General features: G+C 44.2%; 2 protein-coding genes across 2 annotated transcripts; both read right to left on the minus strand.

Moving 5' to 3' along the window:
- Positions 1–176: 176 nt before the first annotated feature.
- LOC311103495 (transferrin receptor protein 1-like) lies at positions 177–18886 on the minus strand. The gene is made up of 18 exons (XM_084145065.1): positions 18778–18886; positions 16303–16360; positions 14286–14505; positions 13875–14052; positions 8410–8547; positions 6686–6773; positions 6336–6461; positions 6123–6218; positions 5663–5802; positions 5414–5583; positions 5070–5189; positions 3323–3408; positions 2454–2517; positions 2222–2369; positions 2020–2110; positions 1572–1799; positions 1278–1427; positions 177–1136 (listed from the first exon to the last, which is right to left on the minus strand). The coding sequence occupies exons 2-18, from the start codon at positions 16345–16347 to the stop codon at positions 924–926; spliced, it is 2301 nt and encodes a 766-aa protein (XP_084001191.1). The 5' UTR covers positions 16348–16360; positions 18778–18886; the 3' UTR covers positions 177–923.
- Positions 18887–19648: 762 nt separating this feature from the next.
- On the minus strand, positions 19649–20756 carry LOC311103912 (C-C motif chemokine 20-like). Its single transcript, XM_084145537.1, has 4 exons — positions 20589–20756; positions 20308–20410; positions 19927–20004; positions 19649–19800 (listed from the first exon to the last, which is right to left on the minus strand). The coding sequence occupies exons 1-4, from the start codon at positions 20665–20667 to the stop codon at positions 19758–19760; spliced, it is 303 nt and encodes a 100-aa protein (XP_084001663.1). The 5' UTR covers positions 20668–20756; the 3' UTR covers positions 19649–19757.
- Positions 20757–26432: the final 5676 nt, after the last annotated feature.

A 26432-nucleotide genomic window follows, 5' to 3' on the forward strand; every position in this document is an offset into this window, starting at 1 on the left:
TGGGATCTTGGATGGTCACACTGTCTGTATACCTAACTCTGTTGCTTCAGCAGATGCTGCCGTAGTAGGAGACAGTATAACTGTCATAAGTATGGAAGACACTGCTCCCGATAACTTTATCAAATTAACTGATAACTTTATCAAAAACCAAATGAAAATAACACATACCCGTCAAGTCTGGAAGGCACTGCTCCCGATAACTTTTTTTTATCAAAAACAAAACTAACGACATTTAAACATTTATAGTGTGCACTGGCACTGATAAATAAATAAACTCTTAACCCAAACTAACGACATGAAACTGCCATAAGTATGGAAGACACTGCTCCCGATAACTTTATCAAATTAACTGATAACTTTATCAAAAACCAAATGAAAATAACACATACCCGTCAAGTCTGGAAGGCACTGCTCCCGATAACTTTTTTTATCAAAAACAAAACTAACGACATTTAAACATTTATAGTGTGCACTGGCACTGATAAATAAATAAACTCTTAACCCAAACTAACGACATGAAACTGCCATAAGTCTGGAAGGCACTGCTTCCGATAACTTTATAAAAATAAACGAGAACTTTATCACCATTAAAACTGAGAACATTTATAGTGGACTTTGCCACTGATAAATATATAAAGTATAAATAGGCTCCTCTGTGTCGAGGAGTTAGAGGTCGTCTCTATGGTAACAGCCAAGGCTTCAGTTTGGGGGTTGGAGTGAGATGAGGAGGGATCAGACAGTGATGTCATCAATCTCAACATTCTTTAGGAAGTCTAGTAACTGAAACTGGAAGGAATGACAGTACTTCCTGGACTCTTATGACATCATCAGCCCTGACCAATCCCTCTTCATCTCATCCTGGATTTTATAGTGAACGAGGACGAGGTTGAACCCCGACCAGCCCTGCGTGCACACACACACAGTTAGATCTGGTTGTCGATGTCCCAGATGTCTCCAGAGAGAGCATTGGCACAGCCCTGCAGTGTCCAGGTGGCCAGGGCCAGCTGGGTCCGCAGCGCCTCTCTGTCCTCCCCCTCCAACAGGGCTGCCAGGGTGTGGGAACCACAGCCATACAGCAGGTGGCGGAATGGAACCTCCTTGGGGGAGACATACGGAGAAAGGAGGTTGTGCTCCACCTTGGGGGAGAGAGGAGAATCCAATGTTAGTTTATGAATCAAGACAGAACCACTACTGATTGACTTGTGTTCACTATAAAACTGGAGCCCTATGACACTGATCTGTTAGATTACAAGGGTGTGTGTTTGTGTGTGTCTCACCCTCATGATGCGGTCGTTGATGTCGTGGCAGGCCAGTGTGTCAGTGAGATCGGTGTTGAGTATGTCAGTGTTGAGGTCAGCAGCAGCTCTACTGTAGGACCCCAAGGCCATGACAAGCCAACGGGCTGACAGACCCTCGGCAGAACCATCCTGTAACAGCACAATAACATTATAATTATACCTAACGTTACACCCAATAACAATATAAACAACAATGTAAACTAAAACAATCATGTATTTTATTTATTTATTTATTTATCATATCATTTTATATATCATGTCATATAAACAAACCCGGGTGGCTTGTTTGAGGCGCTGGTTGATCTTGACCACCGACTGCCTGAGAACATTCTTGTAGCGTTGCACGTCCAGACGCAGCACGTGGTCGTGGACCAATCGTAACGCCAGCTGACCTGCGACCAATCCCGCCCCAGTGGCTAGGGAACTAAGGCGATGGGCGGTGGCGTAACCAAGGTGATCCTTGTTGTCAAGAGAGGTGCCGTAGTACGGGTAGGCCTCAGACTGCACCACCGCGCGCACACACACACACACACACACACACACACACACACACACACGGGAGACAGAGACAGACTATTCTATTAGAGACAGTTATCGAAATCAAACTATTTGTAAACAAAACATCTAAGCCTGACAGAGAATCTGTGTGTGTGTGTGTGTGAATGTGTAAGAGTGTGTGTGTGTTAGTGTTTGTTAAAAAGTGTGTGTGTTTGTGTCTCACGCCCTGAGAGACGAAGCGGAAGGAGAGAGAGGGGATTCCAGAGAAGGCCAGGAAGGGATATGCAGAGTCTTCCATCTGCATGGGCTCAAACCTGATAAAACACACACGTCAAGTTAGAGTATGTTTACTGTACACACATATCATTGGAGTGATCTATCATTGGGGTGATCTATCATTGGAGTGCTAGGTGTGGTGTACTCACACTGCCTCCTCAAAGTTGACTCCAGACACCTTTTCATACAGAGACTTCCCAGACTCGCCGACACCAATGGGATTCTTCACCTCCTTCATAGTGCTTTCCAGAAGGCTGTAGAGCAGGGGACTGGCAGACGCTTTAAAATCACCATGGCCTGAAGATCACACACCCACACCATTAGATTAGAAGGATACTTTGTATTAAGTATTTTTGTGGTTGTATGCGTATGCGTACTCACCAGTGACAACTCCGTCCAGACTGATGTAGGTGAAAGCTCTTCTGTCCAGAGAGGAGAGGTAACCCTGGAGAGGAACACACACGACATTACATACAACACCCTGCTAGTTTAGAGGCTGGTCTAATCAGCGCCTTCCAGCAACATATTATTATCACCAAATTCCATTAGCTAAAACACTGCCATATCATGAATACTTTCCACCCAGAGTGTGTGTTGAACTGTAAGGTGTGTATGTGTGTGTGTGTGTGTGTGTTGAACTGTAAGGTGTGTGTGTGTGTGTGTGTGTGTTGAACTGTAAGGTGTGTGTGTGTGTTGAACTGTAAGGTGTGTGTGTGTGTGTGTGTGTGTGTGTGTGTGTGTGTGTTGAACTGTAAGGTGTGTGTGTGTGTGTGTGTGTTGAACTGTAAAGTGTGTGTGTGTGTGTGTGTTGAACTGTAAAGTGTGTGTGTGTGTGTTGAACTGTAAGGTGTGTGTGTTGAACTGTAAGGTGTGTGTGTGTGTGTGTTGAACTGTAAGGTGTGTGTGTGTGTGGTGAACTGTAAGGTGTGTGTGTGTGTGTGTGTGTGTGTGTGTGTGTGTTGAACTGAAAGGTGTGTGTGTGTGTGTGTTGAACTGTGAGGTGTGTGTGTGTGTGTGTTGAACTGTGAGGTGTGTGTGTTGAACTGTAAGGTGTGTGTGTGTGTGTGTGTGTGTGTGTGTGTGTGTGTGTGTTGAACTGTAATTGTGTGTGTGTGTGTGTGTGTGTGTGTGTGTGTGTTGAACTGTAAGGTGTGTGTGTGTGTTGAACTGTAAAGTGTGTGTGTGTGTGTGTGTGTGTTGAACTGTAAGGTGTGTGTGTGTGTGTGTGTGTGTGTGTGTGTGGTTCTCACCTCCAGCCACTCTGTAGCTCCAACACTGCCGTACTCTCCTGCACTCAAACTGGCAAACACCAGACTCCTCCTGGGACGGAAACCATCTACACACACAGACACAGATGTCAGAATGTGTTAATGTATTGATGTGTGTTAATGTATTGATGTGTTTTTTCATGTATTGATGTGTGTGTGTTAACGTATTGATGTGTGTTAATGTATTGATGTGTGTTAACGTATTGATGTGTGTATTGATGTGTGTTAATGTATTGATGTGTGTGTTAATGTATTGATGTGTGTGTTACCATATTGATGTGTGTTAACATATTGATGTGTGTGTTAATGTAGATGTGTGTTAACGTATTGATGTGTGTGTTAACGTATTGATGTGTGTGTTAACGTTTTGATGTGTGTTAATGTATTGATGTGTGTGTTAACGTATTAATGTGTGTGTTAACGTATTGATGTGTGTTAATGTATTGATGTGTGTTAACGTATTGATGTGTGTTAACGTATTGATGTGTGTTAATGTATTGATGTGTGTTAACGTATTGATGTGTGTGTTAATGTATTGATGTGTGTGTTAATGTATTGATGTGTGTTACCATATTGATGTGTGTTAACATATTGATGTGTGTGTTAATGTAGATGTGTGTTAACGTATTGATGTGTGTGTTAACGTATTGATGTGTGTGTTAACGTTTTGATGTGTGTTAATGTATTGATGTGTGTGTTAACGTATTAATGTGTGTGTTAACGTATTGATGTGAGTTCATGTATTGATGTGTGTTAACGTATTGATGTGTGTTAACGTATTGATGTGTGTTAATGTATTGATGTGTGTTAACGTATTGATGTGTGTATTGATGCGTGTTACCGTATTCATGTGTGTGTTAATGTATTGATGTGTGTTACCGTATTCATGTGTGTGTTAATGTATTGATGCGTGTTACCGTATTCATGTGTGTGTTAATGTATTGATGTGTGTTACCATATTGATGTGTGTGTTAATGTATTGATGTGTGTGTTAATGTATTGATGTGTGTTAACGTATTGATGTGTGTGTTAATGTATTGATGCGTGTTACCGTATTCATGTGTGTGTTAATGTATTGATGTGTGTTACCATATTGATGTGTGTGTTAATGTATTGATGTGTGTGTTAATGTATTGATGTGTGTTAACGTATTGATGTGTGTGTTAATGTATTGATGCGTGTTAACGTATTGATGTGTGTGTTAATGTATTGATGCGTGTGTTAATGTATTGATGTGTGTGTTAACGTATTGATGTGCGTGTTAATGTATTGATGCGTGTTACCGTATTGATGTGTGTGTTAACGTATTGATGTGTGTGTTAATGTATTGATGCGTGTGTTAATGTATTGATGTGTGTGTTAACGTATTGATGTGTGTTACTGTATTGATGTGCGTGTTAATGTATTGATGTGTGTGTTAACGTATTGATGTGTGTGTTAACGTATTGATGTGTGTATTAATGTATTGATGCGTGTTAATGTATTGATGTGTGTGTTAATGTATTGATGCGTGTTAATGTATTGATGTGTGTGTTAATGTATTGATGCGTGTGTTAATGTATTGATGCGTGTTAATGTATTGATGCGTGTTACCGTATTGATGTGTGTTAACGTATTGATGTGTGTGTTAATGTATTGATGTGTGTGTTAATGTATTGATGTGTGTGTTAACGTATTGATGTGTGTGTTAACGTATTGATGTGTGTGTTAATGTATTGATGTGTGTTACCTGTGTGTACCATCTCAGACACAGCTCTAGCCAGCTCCAGCAGCAGTGTGGTCCCGACAGTAGCTTTAGCGTAGCCTGGACCCCACGCATCCCTCTGAGCCCCCAGTACCACGTATCGATCTACACCATAACATTAACACAAAACCCACTCACTAACACAAACACTGTGCATAGAGATTAAACATTGCTGTTAAAAATGTACAGAGTTCATAGATCGTCTTTTGGAGTGGTCTGTGTGGCTTGGTTGGAAAGAGCACGACGTTAGCAACGCCAGCGTCCTAGGCTTGATTCCTGCTCGAGTCACACACACTAAAATGGATGCACTCGCAAACACAGACACGTACCTGGCTCAGTGAAGCCCTTGATGACTCCAAAGACGTTGTGGATCTCTGTGTCCTGCAACACGCTGTTCACCTCCACTGTGACATCATCACTACTGGCCCCTCCCACGGTGTACTTCACATTGTCCAGTTCGCCTTTAAAACTGAGAGGGGACTCAGGCCCACCTATACGCCTGGGGAGAGATCAAACAGTTAGGTGTGTGTGTGTGTGTGTGTGTGTGTGTGTGTGTGTTTTTGTGTGTGTGGTCTTACGTTAGTATCTTGGCAGCAGTGGCAGCAGTAATGCTTTGGGCCAGTACAGTGGGCAGACCAGAGGACTTGGTGGGAGGAAACTGGGTGTGGTTGAAGGAGGGGAACCCAGGAGTATAGGGGTCTCCAGAACCTAGATGGACCTACAGGAGAACATCACAGAACATTCAGAGAATGAGAGACATAATGTCAGATAGAACATCAACATAGAACTTTACTGCTGCTCTTTAAATTATTTGCCATTTTTACTTATCACTTTTTTTTTTCTTCTTAAAACTGCATTGTTGGTTAAGGGCTTGTAAGTAAGCATTTCACTGTAAGGTCTACACCTGTTGTATTCGGCGCATGTGGCAAATAACATTTGATTTGATTTGAAATGGCTGCAGTTGAAGCAGCATCTCTGAATCAGGCTCTGTAAGATTCACCTTGCAGTGGTGTGCGGTGTGAGTGTGTATGTACTCACATGTCCGTATAGTTCAGTACTTGGTTGTAACTTGTAGTCTTTAGGGTCGAGGAAAATCAACACAGCAGATACTCCCAACGCTGCTACATTAGCCACCTGGAACACAAACACGCAGGAGTACACTGAAATTCACTTTCTTACTCACACACACACACACACACACACACACACACACACACACACACACACACACACACACACACACACACACACCTGCTGTGCCAGGCTGATCTGTCCTGTAGCTCTCAGTAGAATCACGGTGCCGTTCAGCTCAACCTTCAGACTCTGTAGCAGCACCAAGTCCTCCTGTCTCCCATAGTTACCATACACTGCCTTGCCCTGCAGACAGACACACAAAACAATTCCACCTTGTGAGATTCAGGCAACAACTGTGATTGCAAACATCCAATGTGGCAGAAAATATGTTGCAAACATGACACTTTCCAAGCATTTAACCCTAACAGATTATTTTGGCTCCGATTTCACACTATAAAATATTGGCCCAAAATATCAAAAAATATGATCAGTCAATATAATTAATTGTGGACATCTGATTGGCTGACCTGAGCTTTTCCTGTGGCGCTATAGGCCAGATAGCCCTTAGGCTGGCACAGCTCTTCTTGGCCAATCAGAACACGGTTTGGCTTCTCACTGTGGGGAAGGGGATTGGGGAGGAGAACGTTACAAGCAAAGTGGAATTACAGTGCATTCAGACCCCTTGACTTTTTCCACATTTTGTTACGTTACAGCCTTATTCTAAAATATATATATTTTTTTACTTTCTCATCAATCTACACACAATACCCTATAATGACAAAGCGAAAACAGGTTTTTAGATATTTAAACTGAAATATCTTATTTACATAAGTATTCAGACCCTTTTCTATGAGACTCGAAATGGAGCTCTGGTGCATCCTGTTCCCATTGACCATCCTTGAGATGTTTCTACAACTTGATTGGAGTCCACCTGTGGTAAATTCAATTGATTGGACATGATTTGGAAAGGCACACACCTGTCTAGATAAGGTCCCACAGTTGACAGTGCATGTCAGAGCAAAAACCAAGCCATGAGGTCGAAGGAATTGTCCGTAGAGCTCCGAGACAGGATTGTGCTGAGGCACAGATCTGGGGAAGGGTACCAAAAAATGACTGCAGCATTGAAGGTCCCCAAGAACAGTGGCCTCCATCATTCTTAAATGGAAGAAGTTTGGAACCATCAAAGACTCTTCCTAGAGCTGGCCGCCCGGGCCAAACTGAGCAATCCGGGCCTTGGTCAGGGAGGTGACCAAGAACCCGATGGTCATTGACAGAGCTCCAGAGTTCCTCTGTGGAGATGGGAGAACCTTCCAGAAGGGCAACCATCTCTGCAGCACTCCACCAATCAGGCCTTTATGGTAGAGTGGCCAGATGGAAGCCACTTCTCAGTAAAAGGCACATGACAGCCCGCTTGGAGTTTGCCAAAAGGCACCTAAAGGACTCTCAGACCATGAGAAACAAGATTATCTGGTCTGATGAAACCAAGATTGAACTCTTTGGCCCGAATGCCAAGTGTCACGTCTGGAGGAAACCTGGCACCATCCCTACGGTGAAGCATGGCGGTGGCAGTATCATGCTGTGGGGATGTTTTTCAGCAGCAGGGACTTCGAGCCTAGTCAGGATCGAGGGAAAGATGAACGGAGCAAGGTACAGAGAGATCCTTGATGAAAACCTGCTCCAGAGCACTCAGAACCTCACACTGGGGCGAAGGTTCCCCTTCCAACAGGACAACGACACTAAGCACACAGCCAAGACAATGTAGGAGTGCCTTCGGGACAAGTCTCTGAATGTCCTTGAGTGGCCCAGCCAGAGCCCGGACTTGAACCCGATCGAACATCTCTGGAAAGACCTGAAAATAGCTGTGCAGCGTCGCTCGCAATCCAACCTGACAGAGCTTGAGAGGATCTGCAGAGAAGAATGGGAGAAACTCCCCAAATACAGGTGTGCCAAGCTTGTAGCGTCATACCCAAGAAGACTCGAGGCTGTATTCACTGCCAAAGGTGCTTCAACAAAGTACTGAGTAAAGTTTCTGAATACTTATGTAAATGTGATATTTCCGTTTTTTATTTGTAATACATTTGCAAAAATTTATAAAAACCTGTTTTTGCTTTGTCATTATGGGCTATTGTTTGTAGATTGATGAGGGAAAAAATACAATTTAATCCATTTTAGAATAAGCCTGTAACGTAACAAAATGTGTAAAAAGTCAAGGGGTCTGAATACTTTCCAAATGCACTGTATGTGTGTGTACCTGTTGGGTGTCTGTAGTTGGACATAGTGTACATCAGTCCAGGGCTCCATCTCCAGACTCTTAAAGCTGTCAAACACATGATTTCCCAGAAGGCCGTCTCCACTGCTCCCTGCCTCGTGATCTGGCTGTTCAACATCACTGCAGAGAGAGAGGGATCATTAGTCTTTTCAGGTATTTGTGTGTGTAGGGCTGTGACGGTCATGTAATTTTGTCAGCTGGAAATTGTCATGCAAATGACTGTCGGTGTCACAGTAATTGACCGTTAACATATTTGTTTTTAGCATCACCGGGCCTCCATGCATACAAGCCGCTGATGCGCGCCTTTGGAACACCTACCTTTTTTAAAAAGTTTAATAAATCAATTTAATATAGACCCCTTTCTGTGTTTGCAAACGTTGCTGCACGAGGGTGATGCGCACAAGTTGGTGGCAGAACACAGGGGAGTTCTTATAGAAAAACAGGAAAAAAAAGCCTCTATTTACATGTTGCTTATGAGTGCATTTCACACTATTGGATTATAATTGGATTTTAAGGCTTGCATGAATGTTTTGCTTAATACAATGTTTGTGTCATCATCGCAAATCAACTGAATTATACTTTAAAAACACTTAAACGTCAACCAGTTCAACCAGATGCCGATGGCTTTCTTAATGCAGCCAAAAGTCGCAGGCATTTGTGCGTGACGTCAGTATGTTGTGTACTGAAAATGGACCTATAGCCTACACAAGGGGTACTCAACTCTTACCCTACGAGGTCCGGAGCCTGCTGGTTTTCTGTTCTACCTGATAATTAATTGCACACACCTGGTGTCCCAGGTCTAAATCAGTCCCTGAATAGAGGGGAACAATGAAAAAACACAGTGGAACTGGCTTGGAGGTCCAGAGTTGAGTTTGAGGGCCTACACCATCACTAGCGATGGGCAATATGGCCAAAATATATCACGGTATTAGTGATTCCGAAGGGTCTTTCTCCATTCTGAATGTTTTATACTGTTCAATTTAACTTAAACCAACATTTTCTGTATTTTCACCAATTTCTGCATTTCTTGCACTCATTTGATATAATTTCCACACTGCCATGTTGGGCAAACAATCTAGGCCTTATTTTTTTCAAAATGTTGCAATTGTGATTTGACTTGCAATTTAGAACAAAACACTTGGGTGAACTGTTGGAATTATGGAAATAGAGTTAGAATATAATATAGTTAGTTAGAATATAATAGTGGGCACTTTGAATACATTGTTGTTTGACATGACAACAAATGAAAATGCCAAGGAGGAGTTATTGTGACAGGGTAGGAACCAAAGTGTTGATCAGGGGACTCTATAATCTTTCTCTTAGCTACATTATGTAGCTAACATATTCATTCTTCGCCTATTCCTCTTTGATTTAGAAGATACTGTTGCACGAACAAAATGCTGATTTAGGCCTACATCATTACTGGTATCAGGCTGTATAGCTAGCTACATTTACTCTGACTATGTACATTTATTAGCTAGCTAGCTAACTAACGTTAGCTATTAGCATTAGCGACTAACGCGATTTAGCCACAACTTGCTAAGACCAACAAACTTTTGGCAGATGTAAGAAACACAAACGAATAGTGTAATTATAGAACACTTGTGGATTTATATTAATAAGAAGCAAAGTGGAAACAGCATCATTGTCATCAACAATTCTGCATTGACCATGTAGACTGAACGCAAGTGTCTACTGGTCGAGGAACAACAAATGCCCTCCTTGAGTGACAGGGGGCGGGACTAGGTCCCCCATCTATCCTCAGAGTTCGTACTGCTTGGTGACCTAAACTGGGATATGCTTAACACCCCGGCCAACCTACAATCTAAACTAATGGCCTTCAATCTTACACAAATCATCAACTAACCTACCAGGTACAACCCTAAATATGTAAACATGGGCACCCTCATGAATATCATCCTGACAAATTCACCCTCTAAATACACCTTCGCTGTCTTCAACCAGGATCTCAGCGATCACTGCCTTATTGCCTGCGTCCGTAATGGGTCCGCGGTCAAACGACCACCCCTCATCACTGTCAAATGCTCACTAAAACACTTTAGCAAGAAGGCCTTTCTAATTGACCTGGCCCGGGTATCCTGGATGGATATTGACCTCATTCCGTCAGTAGAGGATGCCTGGTTGTTCTTTAAAAGTGCTTTCCTCTCAATCTTAAATAAGCCTGCCCCATTCAAAAAATTCAGAACTAAGAACAGATATAGCCCTGGCTCTCCTCAGACTTGACTGCCCTTGACCAGCACAAAAACATCCTCTGGCGTACTGCATTAGCATCGAACAGCCCCCGCGATATGCAACTTTTCAGGGAAGTCAGGAACCAATATACACAATCAGTTAGGAAAGCAAAGGCTAGCTTTTTCAAACAGAAATGTGCATCCTGTAGCACTAACTCCAAAAAGTTTTGGGACACTGTAAAGTCCATGGAGAATAAGAGCACCTCCTCCCAACTGCCCACTGCACTGAGGCTAGGAAACACTGTCACCACCGATAAATCTACAATTATCGAGAATGTCAACAAGCATTTTGCTACGGCTGGCCATGCTTTCCACCTGGCTACCACTACCCCGACCACCAGCTCTGTACCCCCGCTGCAACTTGAAAGCCAAGTTAACAAACAGATCACCGACCATTTCGAATCCCACCATAGCTTCCCCACTATGCAATCCGGTTTCCGAGCTGGTCATGGGTGCACCTCAGCCACGCTCAAGGTCCTAAACTATATCATAACCGCGATCGATAAAAGACAGTACTGCGCAGCCGTCTTCATCGATCTGGCCAAGGCTTTCGACTCTGTCAACCACCGCATTCTTATTGGCAGACTAAATAGCCTTGGTTTCTCAAATGACTGCCTCGCCTGGTTCACCAACTACTTCTCAGATAGAGTTCAATGTGTCAAATCGGAGGGCCTGTTGTCTGGACCTCTGGCAGTCTCTATGGGGGTGCCACAGGGTTCAATTCTCGGGCCGACTCTATTCTCTGTGTATATCAATGATGTCGCTCTTGCTGCTGGTGACGCTCGGATCCACCTCTCTGCGGACGACACCATTTTGTATACATCTGGCCCTTCATTGGACACTGTGTTAACAAACCTCCAAACGAGCTTCAACGCCATACAACACTCCTTCCGTAGCCTCCAACTGCTCTTAAACACTAGTAAAACTAAATGCATGCTCTTCAACCGAACGCTGCTTGCACCCGCCCACCCGACTAGAATCACTACTCTCGGCGGTTCTGACCTAGAGTATGTGGACAACTACAAATACCTAGGTGTCTGGTTAGACTGTAAACTCTCCTTCCAGACTCACATTAAGCATCTCCAATCAAAAGTTAGATCTAGAATCGTCTTCCTATTTCGCAACAAAGCCTCCTTCACTCATGCTGCCAAACATGCCCTCGTAAAACTGACTATCCTACCGATCCTTGACTTCGGCGATGTCATTTACAAAATAGCCTCCAACACTCTACTTTTGTTTTGTCACCAAAGCCCCATATACTACCCACCATTGTGACCTGTACACTCTTGTTGGCTGGCCCTCACTACATTTTCGTTGCCAAACCCACTGGCTCCAGGTCATCTATAGAATCACTGCTAGGCAAATCCCTGTCTTATCTTAGCTCACTGGTCACCATAGCAACACCCACCCGTAGTCTGCGCTCCAGCAGGTATATCTCACTGGTCATCCCCAAAGCCAACACCTCCTTTGGCCGCCATTCCATCCAGTTCTCTGCTGCCAATGACTGGAACGAACTGCAAAAATCTCTGAAGCTAGAGACTCTTATCTCCCTCACTAACTTTAAGCATCAGTTGTCAGAGCAGCTTACCGATCACTGCACCTGTACACAGCCATTGTGAAATTAGCCCACCCAACTACCTCATCCCCATATTGTTATTTATTTTGCTAATTTGCACCCCAGTATCTCTATTTGCACATCGTCTTTTGCACATCTATCATTCCAGTGTTAATACGAAATTGTAACTATTTTGCACTATGGCCTATTTATTGCCTTACCTCCATACCTTACTACATTCACACACACTGTATATATATTTTCTGTTGTATTTTTGACTTTGTTTTGTTTACCCCATATGTAACTCTGTGTTGTTGTTTTTATCGCACTGCTTTGCTTTATCTTGGCCAGGTCGCAGTTGTAAATGAGAACTTGTTCTCAACTGGCTTACCTGGTTAAATAAAGGTGAAATAAAAAATAAATAAATAAAAAGGTCTGTGTGGAAAGCGACATAGAGAGATGATTCAAGTAGCAGAGTAAACTATAAAAATGGACGTTACACATGGCTTATCATATTTAACAAATGAAACATTCAAATACCGTTATAGAAGGTAAAGTAAAAACCCAAACTGGTCTGTGCATCAATACCGGTATATCATAAAATACGGTATACTGCCCAGCCCTAACCATCACAATAAATCCATGAGTTATTTAGTTGTGATAGGCCTGTAAACCTGGGAATGTCTTAGAAATCAAAATGTAAGGGTTGCATGATGCAACTCTATATTAATGATTTGGAAAAGTCGCAAAATAGGCATGCGCTCTGATCCTTTCCGCGGAGATAGAGAGACAAGTGCATTGTTGCTCTGCTTGTGTGGCAAGCAAGTTAGAGGATATCTAATCAATGGAAGATGGAATTAAAATGACAGAATTAAAAGTGAAATGAGAAAGAAAGGCTACAATGACCAAAAGCCAACAGCTAGGCTGCTATTTATAATCTGAATGGAGTTGTTGTTATGTGTAGGCTAACTGTAGGACGGTGAGAAGAGGAGTAACATTATGGCTAGCCTCAATTAGCTAGCTTCTCTCAGTTTGATGCAGTCAAGACAGGTAATATGCAATCGGATGGGATGATAAATAAATAGCAAGAAGTTAGTCTAGCGCGAGATAACAGTGGTTGCGGTCTCTCCCTCCGTGCACGTCCGAGCCTCCTGTGTCTTCCACAAACCACACGGCCTCCGCTCCCTAATGGGCTACAGCTGCTCGCTCTCTCTCCCTTTCTCCATGGCTACGGTTTAAGAAAGTAGCAAAACAATAGGCTTTTCTGCTGCTTCCCTCACTCGGATCGGTTGTCCTTCAGGTCCTTTCGGGACAGGTTAAAAAAATGAATTTATTCATATTGGGTCCAGGGTTTCCCGTGTCTATTTCGGAATGGGAGCTCTAACTCCCATCACCATTTGTCTTCAATATTCAGATTCATTCAAATTCAATCATCAAGTGTTTAGAGAGTGATTAGAGGGACAATAGAGCGCTGAGTACCAGGCCATTAGCGAGGGCCATTTGCAAGTTTGATAGCGACATTCATTTGGCAGAATTGGATAGGATTACCATGATCAACAGTCACAGTGAATTTGACTGCAGTCATGACTGGTGAATGCCACTGTGGTGGTAATACGGTCAACTGCCCTATGTGTAAGTACCTCAGTCTGCTGTTGAAGGCGTCAGGAGTCAGTCTCTGTGCCAGCAAGCTGGTGATGTCATTCCAGGATAGAGAGGATTCTACTACAGCCTCTTCAGCCACGCCCACTTCCTGCTCAGAATCACAAGTGATCGGCTCCTGGCGGGGAGAGCGGTGGCTCACATAGCCAATCAGATAACCTGAAACAGAGAAACGGAAGCAGGGATTGGTTATAGAGAGTGAAACAAGAGAGAGTGGATGAATTAGTTTTGCGTCGCCAGGTGCCCCAGGTGGCTGGAGATTTCACTGTTGGACCAATGGAAGGGTCTAAAATGTGTAAACTGCACCAGGTGATGCAAAACGAACTCGCCCAGGGAGAGAGGGTGAGTGTGACAAATAAAATAAAAAAAAGAGTGTGAGGAAGAGTATGTACCAATGATGAAGATGAAGAGGGTTCCGAGAGCCAGGTAACACACGTTGCGGTAGTTTTGCTGGGGGCGGGGCCTGTATGAGGGAGAGCCCCCTGGTTGGCCCGCCTGCTCAGAGGGGGTGTGGTCATCTACATCATCAGACAGCTTCACCTCCACATGGCTCCCTCCATCTCTCTCTTCGTACGACTGCAGAGTGAAGCGACTGTACCGCTCACTGTTAAACTGCACACACACACACAGAGACTCACACACTTGACTTACACTGAACAAAAATAAACGCAATATGCAACAATTTCAAAGATTTGACTGTGTTACAGTTCATACACTGCTCAAAAAAATAAAGGGAACACTAAAATAACACATCCTAGATCTGAATGAATGAAATAATCTTATTAAATACTTTTTTCTTTACATAGTTGAATGTGCTGACAACAAAATCACACACAAATTATCAATGGAAATCAAATGTATCAACCCATGGAGGTCTGGATTTGGAGTCACCCTCAAAATTAAAGTGGAAGACCACACTACAGGCTGATCCAACTTTGATGTAATGTCCTTAAAACAAGTCAAAATGAGGCTCAGTAGTGTGTGTGGCCTCCACGTGCCTGTATGACCTCCCTACAACGCCTGGGCATTCTCCTGATGAGGTGGCGGATGGTCTCCTGAGGGATCTCCTCCCAGACCTGGACTAAAGCATCCGCCAACTCCTGGACAGTCTGTGGTGCAATGTGGCGTTGGTGGATGGAGCGAGACATGATGTCCCAGATGTGCTCAATTGGATTCAGGTCTGGGGAATGGGCGGGCCAGTCTATAGCATCAATGCCTTCCTCTTGCAGGAACTGCTGACACACTCCAGCCACATAAGGTCTAGCATTGTCTTGCATTAGGAGGAACCCAGGGCCAACCGCACCAGCATATGGTCTCACAAGGGGTCTGAGAATCTCATCTTGGTACCTAATGGCAGTCAGGCTACCTCTGGCGAGACTGACCCACCGCCAAACCGGTCATGCTGGAGGATGTTGCAGGCAGCAGAATGTTGCAGGCACTCCTCTTCAATGGTTGTACGAAGCTGCTGGATATTGGTGGGAACTGGAACATGCTGTCGTACACGTTGACCCAGAGCATCCCAAACATGCTCAATGGGTGACATGTCTGATGAGTATGCAGGCCATGGAAGAACTGGGATATTTTCAGCTTCCAGGAATTGTGTACAGATCCTTGTGACATGGGGCTGTGCATTATCATGCTGAAACATGAGGTGATGGCGGCGGATGAATGGCAAGACAATGGTCTCAGGATCTTATCACGGTATCTCTGTGCATTCAAATTGCCATAGAGAAAATGCAATTGTGTTCGTTGTCCGTAGCTTATGACTGCTCATACCATAACCCCACAATGGTGCACTCTGTTCACAACGTTGACATCAGCAAACCGCTCTCCCACACGAAGCCATACACGTCTGCAGTTGTGAGGCCAGTTGGAGGTACTGCCAAATTCTCTAAAAAAACGTTGGGAGGCAGCTTATGGTAGAGAAATTAACATTAAATTATCTGGCAACAGCTCTGGTGGACATTCCTGCAGTCAAAAACTTGAAACATCTGTGGCGTTGTGTTGGTTGACAAAACTGCACATTTTAGAGTGGCCTTTTATTGTCTCCAGCACAAGGTGCACCTGTGTAATGATCATGTTGTTTAATCAGCTTCTTGATATGCCACACCTATCAGGTGGATGGATTATCTTGGCAAAGGAGAAATGCTTACTAACAGGGATGTAAACAAATTTGTGCACAACATTTGAGAGAAATAAGCTTTTTGTGCATACGGAAAATTTCTGGTATATTTTATTTCAGCTGGGACCAACACTTTACATGTTGCGTTTATATTTTTGTTCAGTATTTGGCTGAATGTGTGTTTTATCTAGCTGTATGTGCGTTTGTATAGGAGGGTGTGAGCCCAGTTGTGCGTTAGTGTTCTACGGAACTCATAGTACACATAGGAAAAAAGAAAAGACCCTCACCATTCTGGAAAGTGCCGACCTTGCTTGATTGATAGTTGCTGCCATGATATGATGGTAGCTAGAGAGACAGAAAGATAGAGGGAGGGAGACAGAAAGATAGAGGGAGGGAGACAGAAGATAGAGGGAGGGAGACAGAAGATAGAGGGAGGGTAAGAAGGACGTAGAGAGAAAGAGAGCGAGAACAGGTTATTCTAAAGTCATTTGAGGTTAAATCCTCATTCCGTTTCTCCCTGAAATGTACACCTCTTCACTCCCCCTCATGGACTTTGTTGGATTGGTTTCCATCATGTTTCTTGTTTCCATCACAATTCAATGTTTTGAACAAAACAGAGCAGCCATTCACTGTACCAGAGCTACAACATCAGGCCCAGGAATGTGTGTTCTGTAAATACACAGGGTTTAGGTGACACACATAAGTGTGTGTTTCAAGCCCAGGTTACATCAGGCAGGAAGTTACAATCAAAGCCACAAACCGACACAGAAATACTTCTGCTTCCAACCGACACCACAAATGACTCAACACAAGAGATTGTGTGTGATAGAGACAGACAGACCTTCCTTCCCGCCTATGATATTCCCCATCTCTTGCAAAGACTAAACACTAGCCTGGACCTTGGCCTTCTCTCACACTGGAGCCAAAACACACACAGGAGCCAAAAAAGGCTGAATCCCAAATCACCCCCTTCCTCTCGCGCACCACCGCCGCCATATGCACAAGTGTCCCAAAGCTGAGGAAGTGAAAATGATCTAATGTAGGTGCCAAGCCAGCCGGCTCCAGAGCTTAGTGCTATCCTGATGCGCACATTCCACATGCATTTGTTAGTCTGATTTCAAGGCTTGACACATTTAACAAATTAAATACCTCCCAAATTAAACGTTTAACTGATACTGAGGTTTATATCTTGGAAAACAACAGGGGGAATTTGTTAATTTGAATGTCATGCTTGTTTTATTATTTCAAAGTGGAACATGAATTGCATCATTCAAGTCAGGAGTATATCCCAAAGTTGATGGGTTTATTGATCCCCTAGCAACTCTATGGAAGTCACCCTCGGAGTTTCGTCAGCAACACGTGACAACGGAAGGCCCTCCATGTGAGTTGGTAAGGGCGAGGGGGTGGTCTGGGATTCACCGAGCATCACAGCATTAAAGGCCATACAGCAAAACAAGATCTGGGGCAAGGCTACGAAACTCATAACCTGAACATCATCTATCTCTAAACCGACTGAGCCGTAGCCAAACTCAGAACCAGGAAATGATCAACCATTTTCACTGCATTTTCCGCATGGTTGGCGAGAGAACACACACAGCCCTCAGAACGAGTTCTACACCGCCCCTCCCACACACACACCATGTGTGAGAATCACAAGTGGGGAATACTGGCTCTAAAGAAGACAGCACACCCCTACTAAACACACACACCATCATCATCATCATGTCTTTACGATATTGCATATGGGTGCTAGCAAGCTAACAACACCTCACATCCCCTGAGACTATTTATATTATGCAACAGTGTGCAACTGAAGCCCGCAATTCGGGGCGTTCTCCCTCGAGCACGACATATTCATGCTTGTGTGACACTTGAATGTGGGTCAATCAGGAAATAAAAGTATTATCTGAGTTTTCGCCCCCGCCTACTTTCTAGCTAGCGGGAGTGACACCGGTAGCCAGTGTCCTTAGCTCTTGAACACCTGCCCTCGCCATCATTAACAGAACTGCAGGAAAACAGTGCCTGATACATGGGAGCGAAGTACACCGTACGGCTAGCTACCTACCGTTGTTATCCGCGGCTGGCATCCAACGTTAGTGCATTAACGCACCTACTGTACTGGAGCGCCCCCGCCTCCTGCCTGTCCTAACTTAAAAATGGACCAATATAAGTATAAAGAGGGGTTCCTGCAGACGCAGAAATTCCCACATGCAGGAACACCCCGAATTGCAGGCCGCAATCTGGCAGATTTTAGTTCAAAGATAAATCTGCCAGATGTCCTTAGAAAGACCTCTACACCAATTTAGGACCAAACTACAGTTTAACGTTGCATATTGCAATACTGTATTCGGAGTTAGCTAGCTAAAAGAAGCAGTTTGACATCTAGCTATGGCAACGAAGTCGTACGGACTGCCAGGCCCTGTTCACATGGCTACAGCGACCATACGCCGCTTTTATGGCTAGCTGGCTAATAATAATAATCATAAATAGGTAGCTAGCTATATTCTTATGACAACTTGAAAGGGACATAACCATAAAATGATAGGTGTAACTTAGTTTGCTAGCTAGTAGCCGATTAAATTCAACTTTATTTATGTATCCATCTTAAATCGTTCAGTTTTTAGTCGGCTACTGTAGCTAGCTAGTTAACCTTACAGCCAGACACTAGACAGTTGTAGCTAGCACAGCAATTATTTTTGCTACAGCTTATTTTTAAAACATTACAATAAAAGTGACTGTTGAATAAAAAAACCCAGTTTTACCTTTAGATAGCTAGCTTTCTACTATAGCTAGTGAGTCACTTTTCTCCACTGACTGTCAGTTTTAGGTCACACCCACGCGCTGCTCATGCTCTGCCCTCTGCTTTTGGATAGGGATGCGTACTTGCCGGTACTTCCGGGATCACGTACACTACCCCTCCCCCTACACACACACACACACACACACACACACAAACATTTGCATAAGTGTGTTTGTGCGTCCAGACGTACGTGTGTGTTTGTGCATGCATACGTATGTGTGTGTTTGGTATCCCCTCCTTGTGTGGATGATGATGATGATGGAATTTCCAGTTTTAGATGTTGCCACATAAAATAAGAGTAGAAAACACAGTTTTTCCAAATACATATTTTATTTTCTATTTCATAGCACTTAGCTTAGTAAAACTCACACACACATTAGGATACTTTAAAAGGTTTTCTCTGGAAACATCAACACAAAAATATTTTATATTAGCTTACAGCAACTCATACATACATTTGGTCACTTTGAAAATATAAAATTAAAAAGGATTTCTCTGGCTCCAATTGGAGAGAGGATATGAAACATCAACACAAAAATATTTTGTGGTACTCTGTGAAAACAGATGTTTTCATGTTTCTCCATACGTATCAGGAATACTACACTTGCTGTTTATTAAACAGACCAACAACATTGATAACTGATATTAAACTCAAACACCCTCAGAATCAATACAGATATGATGAACAATAATAACCACAGATACTAAATGATTTGTATGAATACGGAAATCCTGAAACAGTATCTTTATGATTATTGAGATATTTAGGCGTTTGTAAAGCATAAATAGGGTAAATAACATATAATTATATATATATATATATTTATATATATATATATATATATATATATACTATAATTGTTCTATAATGAAAGGTAGAGCTGTACATCTGTCCAGAGCCCAACCCTCTCCATGTCATCTCCAGGTTATGAGGTCATGAGATCAGATACTTTTCTTCAGTTTAGATTTCCTCTCCTGACGCTTGCTATGAACACACACACGCAGACACACAACGTTAGACAAACATACACACAGCTTTACAAGACATACACATGTGCACATGCAAAACAAATACATACACATACACATACACACACGCAGGTGTACTCACAGCAGACAGCGTTGTACCCTCTGGATCCAGTCTTGAGAGGGATCGGCACACACAAACTTGTCCCTCCGAGTGTGGAAGCTGCAACAACACAGCACAATGTCAACACACATTACACACACATACACACACACAAACACACACATACACACTACACACACAAACACACACATACACACATTACACACACACACAAACACAAACACACACATAAACACATTACACACTCAGATAGTGAGTGAATATCAATGGTCTTTCCTCTCTCCTCACCTCCTCAAAATGCATTGGAGAAGGAAAGACAAGAGGAATCAAGGAAAAACAATTGACATTCAGGCAGTATTCTACACACAGTGTGTGCTGGGCTGTGATTGGAGGATAACTCACACGACAGCGTGGATGTCACAGGAGGAGGTAATGGTCTGGTAGGTGTAGTCTTTCAGCATTCGGCATGGCAATGGACGCCGAGTGTACTTCAGACAGCAACGTGCTACACACACACGCACACACACATGAGTTAAACAGTAAGATAGGGAGAGCATATGTGTCTGAAAGAGAGACAATGTGTGCATGTTTGTGTTTGTTTATGGTGTGTGCATGTGTGTGTGTGTGCATGTGTTTGTACTATGGTGTGTATGCATGTATGGTGTGTTTGTGTTAGCACTCACCTGATTGTGTGGAGGGGATGAGGGTGAGGATGAGGAGAGATGACAGCACAGACAGGACACACACTCTACAGCCCAGCATCCTGATCTTCAGATGGGTTCCAGAGACAGAAAGAAGGGAGAGTGAGATAGAGTGTTTCAGTAGATGAGTTGTCTGTAGTGTGTGAGAGAGAGAGAGTGAGCGAGTGTGTATTTCTGACTGGGAGTTCAAGTTCTTTAAGTAGGGCTGAGGTGGGGGGGGGGGGGTTGAGGGGGGAGAGGGGGGGGGGGGGGTTGGGGGAGGGGGGGGGGGGGGGGGGTTGACAGGCTGTTGAGTGATTGTTGGCATGCTCAGGTTTTTATTCTCCACTTCCTCCTTGGCTGCAGATTAATGATTGTGTGAACTGCGTAATGAATGGGAGTTGATGTCATGACCATAGACTAAACAGGATATGACCCTCACAAACTGCTCAGGTAAAATCATCCTAGCCATTGTGTCAAAGTCTGCAGTTGGACATCACAACTGTGATGAAGTAGCTTTTGTGGATCTAAACTACACTGCTCAAAAAAATAAAGGGAACACTAAAATAACACATCCTAGATCTGAATGAATGAAATAATCTTATTAAATACTTTTTTCTTTATATAGTGTCGTATCGAGTAAATGCTGGCAATTATTGCTGATAAACAAAGGAGTCCGCTCATACTGAACCTGGATCATAAGTTTTATTCATATCACAAGCTTTCAGCATGAGTTACAGACTTGCAGGGTCTGGAGAGCAGTGTCCTCGAATTCTAATGGCTGTTCTAACCCCCTATGCCCCCAGCATATACTTATAAACAATGTGAAAATATGGGTTGCTCCCTCTGCGGTCCAATCACCGGTCTCCCCTGGGGCGTCACCCCACAAATGGCTACTTTTTAACTAACATAAACAACATTCTTTCAGTTCCACTTAAAACCATTAACAAAGACATAATCCTAATACACTACATTTCCCCCCTTCAAGACGAACTAAAAGTCTCGAAACCAAACAGAATAGGATTATGACAAGTAACAATTTATCTTATTGAGTATTTTTAACCTTAAACCAAAAAACATTCTTCTCTAGAGTGTATATACCTTTCTATGAAATATGAATAACTGTTTATGAAATACATTACTATGAAATATGAACAAATCTTTATGGAGTGTGAATACATTACTATGAAATATGAACAAATCTTTATGGAGTGTGAGAGCGAAAAACTGTCTGGCAACCTTCATTCCAAATCCATCCATCAATCAAGACAGTAAAATTCTCTCACGGTCCCTCTGCCCCAGGCAACCACCTAGATACTCCAGATAAACTCATAAATCCCTATCAATGCATTTGAAACTATGATGCAATTAAATACACATGTAAGCCCCTGCAAACAAAATCCTATCCGAAATGTCCACACCAAGGCTGGTCAACCCATCGGACCCTACAGTGGACCTCTCCCTGCCTAGACTCCCTGTCCCTAAGCATTCACGAAATAAACAAAAACATCTAAGTTCCTCACATGTATCCAATAACATCAAATATCATTCTACAAAAATCAATACCTAAGAATATGACACAAATTATGTATTACACATGCAAATATGTCTATATTTCATTGCAGACACTGGAATGTAGTCCACCACACTTAATCTCCCCTGTAGTCTCGACTTCCAATGTATTGTTGATGATGGAATCGGAATCTTTCCACACCCTCCTTGTTCCATCTCCTCCAGTCATTGTCCTTTCATATTGTCCTTGTTTGAGTATTTCAATCTCCACATATTCCCCCAAATGCTTCTGGAAGAAAAGAAAAGACCAAACAGTATCTTTTGCAAAACAACACTTTCAAATTAAACATCAATATCAACTAAGAATATAAAAATTATATATAAATGATGTATGAATCAATATAAATGATAGACTAATGAAATAGGGATACTGTGATTCATTCATACACTTCCCCCCTTTGATTCATACAATCATACTAAAATCACCATAATATTGAATTTTTTTTTTGAAAAATGATCAAATATTCAAAAAGGATATTTATCATCCAGTCCCACTTGTCCATCTTCATCCAGATCAGGAACAGTCAACAACGGCATCTGAGTGTTGTCTACAGGCATCACTACTCCAACCTATCTCAATCTCATAGCTTTCTCAAAGGTCAGTAACAAATTACAAACATCACACACAGTGTTATCAAAGCTGCTATTAAAATGTAATCCATCACTGCTCCTACTGGCCTAACTGATCTTGCAACCAAGTCTTCGCTGACCATCCAGCTCCTTCAGATCTACCAAATGCATCCCTTATATTCTTCAATGCATATATAACCCTAGTGATAATATCTGGACTATCTGGACTCAAAGTATAACTAATATTATCAATATGATCTTCCCAAATGTTACACCATATCATGGAAAAAGTCCCCCCTTCTCCCTTAGATTTATCCTTCAATGATAGGCTTGAAGACTATTGTCACACCCTGGCTCTGGGACTCATTATGTTGAGCCAGGGTGTGTTCATTTCTATGTGTGTATTTCTATGTTGGTGTTCATTCTAGTTTGTTGTATTCTATGTTTGCCTGAGTGACTCCCAATCAGAGGCAACGAGTGTCAGCTGTTGGCTGGTTGTCTCTGATTGGGAGCCATATTTAAACTGTATGTTTTCCCTTTGTGGTTGTGGGTTTTTGTTCCGTGTTCGGTCATTGATACCGTGGACGTCACGAGTCGTGTTTTGTTTTGTATTTTGACGCTTTAACTAATTAAAGTCATGTTTGTTCATCACGCTGCGCCTTGGTCTACTCCTTACCTCGACCTTGACAGAAAAACCCACCATGCAACGACCAAGCAGCGTGTCCAGGGGCAGCCCTTGGGGTGGACATGGGAGGAAGCGCCGGGAAAGGCCCTGGCGAAAGAGGAGCAGCGTGTCCAGGAGCAGGCAGCCTGGACATGGGAGGAGATATTGGACGGTAAAGGGTCCTGGACTTGGGGGGAAATCCTGGCCGGGATGGATCGCCGGCCATGGAGTGAGACAGTGGAGAGGCGACGGAGAGAGGAGCAACGGCGTGATCAGGGTCGTCGTCGGACGGTCGTGAGGCAACCCCAGAAATTTTTTAGGGGGGGGCACACGGCATGGACGACGGGGCTGACGGAGGAGAAAAGGGGGCGGATCCAGAAGGCCACCAGGCCAGGAGTTCACCGCCCTGTACGTCCTGTGCGGATGCCTCACACAGAGTGTGTGAGGGTAGGCATTCAGCCAGGACGGGTGGTGGCCGCTCTTCACTCCAGGCCTCCTATCCATCTCCACAGCCCGGTTCGGCCTGTCCCTGCTCCACGCACCAAGCCTACGGTGTGCGTTGCCAGCCCAGCTCGGCCTGTTCCTGCTCCACGCACCAAGCCTACGGTGTGCGTCGCCAGCCCAGCCCGGCCTGTCCCTGCTCCACGCACCAAGCCTACGGTGTGCGTCGCCAGCCCAGTCCGGCCTGTCCCTGCTCCACGCACCAAGCCTACGGTGTGCGTCGACAGCCCAGCCCGGCCTGTTCCTGCTCCACGCACCAAGCCTACGGTGTGCGTCGCCAGCCCAGTCCGGCCTGTCCCTGCTCCACGCACCAAGCCTACGGTGTGCGTCGACAGCCCAGCCCGGCCTGTTCCTGCTCCACGCACCAAGCCTACGGTGTGCGTCGCCAGCCCAGTCCGGCCTGTCCCTGCTCCACGCACCAAGCCTACGGTGTGCGTCGACAGCCCGGCCTGTCCCTGCTCCACGCACCAAGCCTACGGTGTGCGTCACCAGCCCAGTCCGGCCTGTCCCTGCTCCACGCACCAAGCCTACGGTGTGCGTCGCCAGCCCAGTCCGGCCTGTCCCTGCTCCACGCACCAAGCCTACGGTGTGCGTCGACAGCCCGGTCCGGCCTGTTCCTGCCACCCGCACCAAGCCTACGGTGTGCGTCGCCAGCCCAGTCCGGCCTGTCCCTGCTCCACGCACCAAGCCTACGGTGTGCGTCGACAGCCCGGTCCGGCCTGTTCCTGCCACCCGCACCAAGTCTACGGTGCGCGTCGCCAGCCCGACCCGGCCTGTTCCTGCCACTCGCACCAAACCTACGGTGCGCGTCGCCAGCCCGGTCCGGCCTGTTCCTGCCACTCGCACTAAGCCAGGGGTGCGAGAAGTCAGCCTGGTAAGGCCCGTTCCTTCTCCACGCACCAAGCCAGGGGTGCGAGTCGTCAGCCTGGTAAGGCCCGTTCCTCCTCCACGCATCAAGCCAGGGGTGCGCGTCGTCAGCCTGGTAAGGCCCGTTCCTCCTCCACGCACCAAGCCAGGGGTGCGAGTCGACAGCCTGGTAAGGATCGCTCCTGTTAAGTCCAGTCCTGCTCCAGCCGGGGGGGCCAGACTGGACCAGGGGTACTATGGGGGGTGTATTGGAGGGTGGTGGTCAAGGCCGGAGCCAGAACCGCCGCCGAGGAGGTATGCCCGCCCAGCCCTCCCCTGGTTTGTTTAGTTGAGGCGCAGTCGCAGTCCGCGCCTTTAGGGGGGGTACTGTCACACCCTGGCTCTGGGACTCATTATGTTGAGCCAGGGTGTGTTCATTTCTATGTGTGTATTTCTATGTTGGTGTTCATTCTAGTTTGTTGTATTCTATGTTTGCCTGAGTGACTCCCAATCAGAGGCAACGAGTGTCAGCTGTTGGCTGGTTGTCTCTGATTGGGAGCCATATTTAAACTGTATGTTTTCCCTTTGTGGTTGTGGGTTTTTGTTCCGTGTTCGGTCATTGATACCGTGGACGTCACGAGTCGTGGTTTGTTTTGTATTTTGACGCTTTAACTAATTAAAGTCATGTTTGTTCATCACGCTGCGCCTTGGTCTACTCCTTACCTCGACCTTGACAACTATGACATGTCGCCATGTCTCTTTTCATCCTATTTCCAAACCTAGCTTCAGATTTATCTGTGTCCGGTGCTACCCCATTTTTAATGGTAGAAACCTCATATGGAAGCTTCAACGTTGACATGTAACAACATCCTGTCCATCCATAGGGTAAGAATATATACGCTTTATCACCACAAACCCTCCAAATATCTCTAAAATTCCCAATAGTCACATTGTCAGGCAAAAGCTAATCTTTTAACCATCAAAGTCCTGCTCTTCTTACTAACTGGAACATAAAAAGTAACATATTTCTCATTACTACCCTTAAGGTCATGCTTACCCAAAGTTATCATATAATCCTCACAATCTGATATTCCCATAAACATACCCCTTACATCATATGTTTTATTAGAACAAATTATTTACTGTTGGAGTGACTACTGTAACATATTCTTCCTGAACTCCTTTGGTGACTGTGGAAACTTCAACAGATTTCAAATCTTCCATTATAAGCGTCATTCACGAATTACATAGCCTTTTAACCAATAATTCTTAACCGGAACAAATTTTAATGCTTGCACTAGAAAAGTACACATATATTCTCCCTGATCTTTCTCTGTAACATTACGCAAAATAAATGAACAATCACTCATAACCCTCTTCCACTTCATATTGTTGTACAAACTATACCTCCTTTGATTAGGTGCAACAGCTTCTACATCTGGTCCTGATAACAATACTTCTTCTCCATAATTATCTCTCCATGTGGGAGGAACGTCCCCATCCTAACCCTAATAACAGTCTTTTCCTCTAAAATTGGTGCTGGAGCTATTGGTTCCCTTATAATCAAATGCGATATATTTATGGCTTTAATAACTATCAATGTTGAAAGAGTTAAATTGCTTCTCACTGTTGTTTTAATAGACTGAAGTGTTGATGCCATTGTTGTTACTTCATCCATTTTCCCCAAAGCTTTG

This window comes from Coregonus lavaretus, assembly GCF_964263955.1.
Source record: "Coregonus lavaretus genome assembly, chromosome: 2".
NCBI classification, from domain to species: Eukaryota; Metazoa; Chordata; class Actinopteri; order Salmoniformes; family Salmonidae; genus Coregonus; species Coregonus lavaretus.

Excerpts from the sequence above, each read along its gene's own strand:
- LOC311103495 (XM_084145065.1), bottom strand. The coding sequence starts at position 16,347 with ATGGCAGCAACTATCAATCAAGCAAGGTCGGCACTTTCCAGAATG. Across the intron at positions 14,506-16,302 it reads GGTCGGCACTTTCCAGAATG|TTTAACAGTGAGCGGTACAG; the intron begins GTGAGGGTCTTT and ends GTGTGTGTGCAG. Across the intron at positions 3,409-5,069 it reads GTCTGAGATGGTACACACAG|ATGGTTTCCGTCCCAGGAGG; the intron begins GTAACACACATC and ends CTGTGTGTGTAG.
- LOC311103912 (XM_084145537.1), bottom strand. The coding sequence starts at position 20,667 with ATGCTGGGCTGTAGAGTGTGTGTCCTGTCTGTGCTGTCATCTCTCCTC. Across the intron at positions 20,005-20,307 it reads TGTGACATCCACGCTGTCGT|CTTCCACACTCGGAGGGACA; the intron begins GTGAGTTATCCT and ends GTGTTGTTGCAG. Across the intron at positions 19,801-19,926 it reads AGGGTACAACGCTGTCTGCT|CAAGCGTCAGGAGAGGAAAT; the intron begins GTGAGTACACCT and ends GTGTGTTCATAG.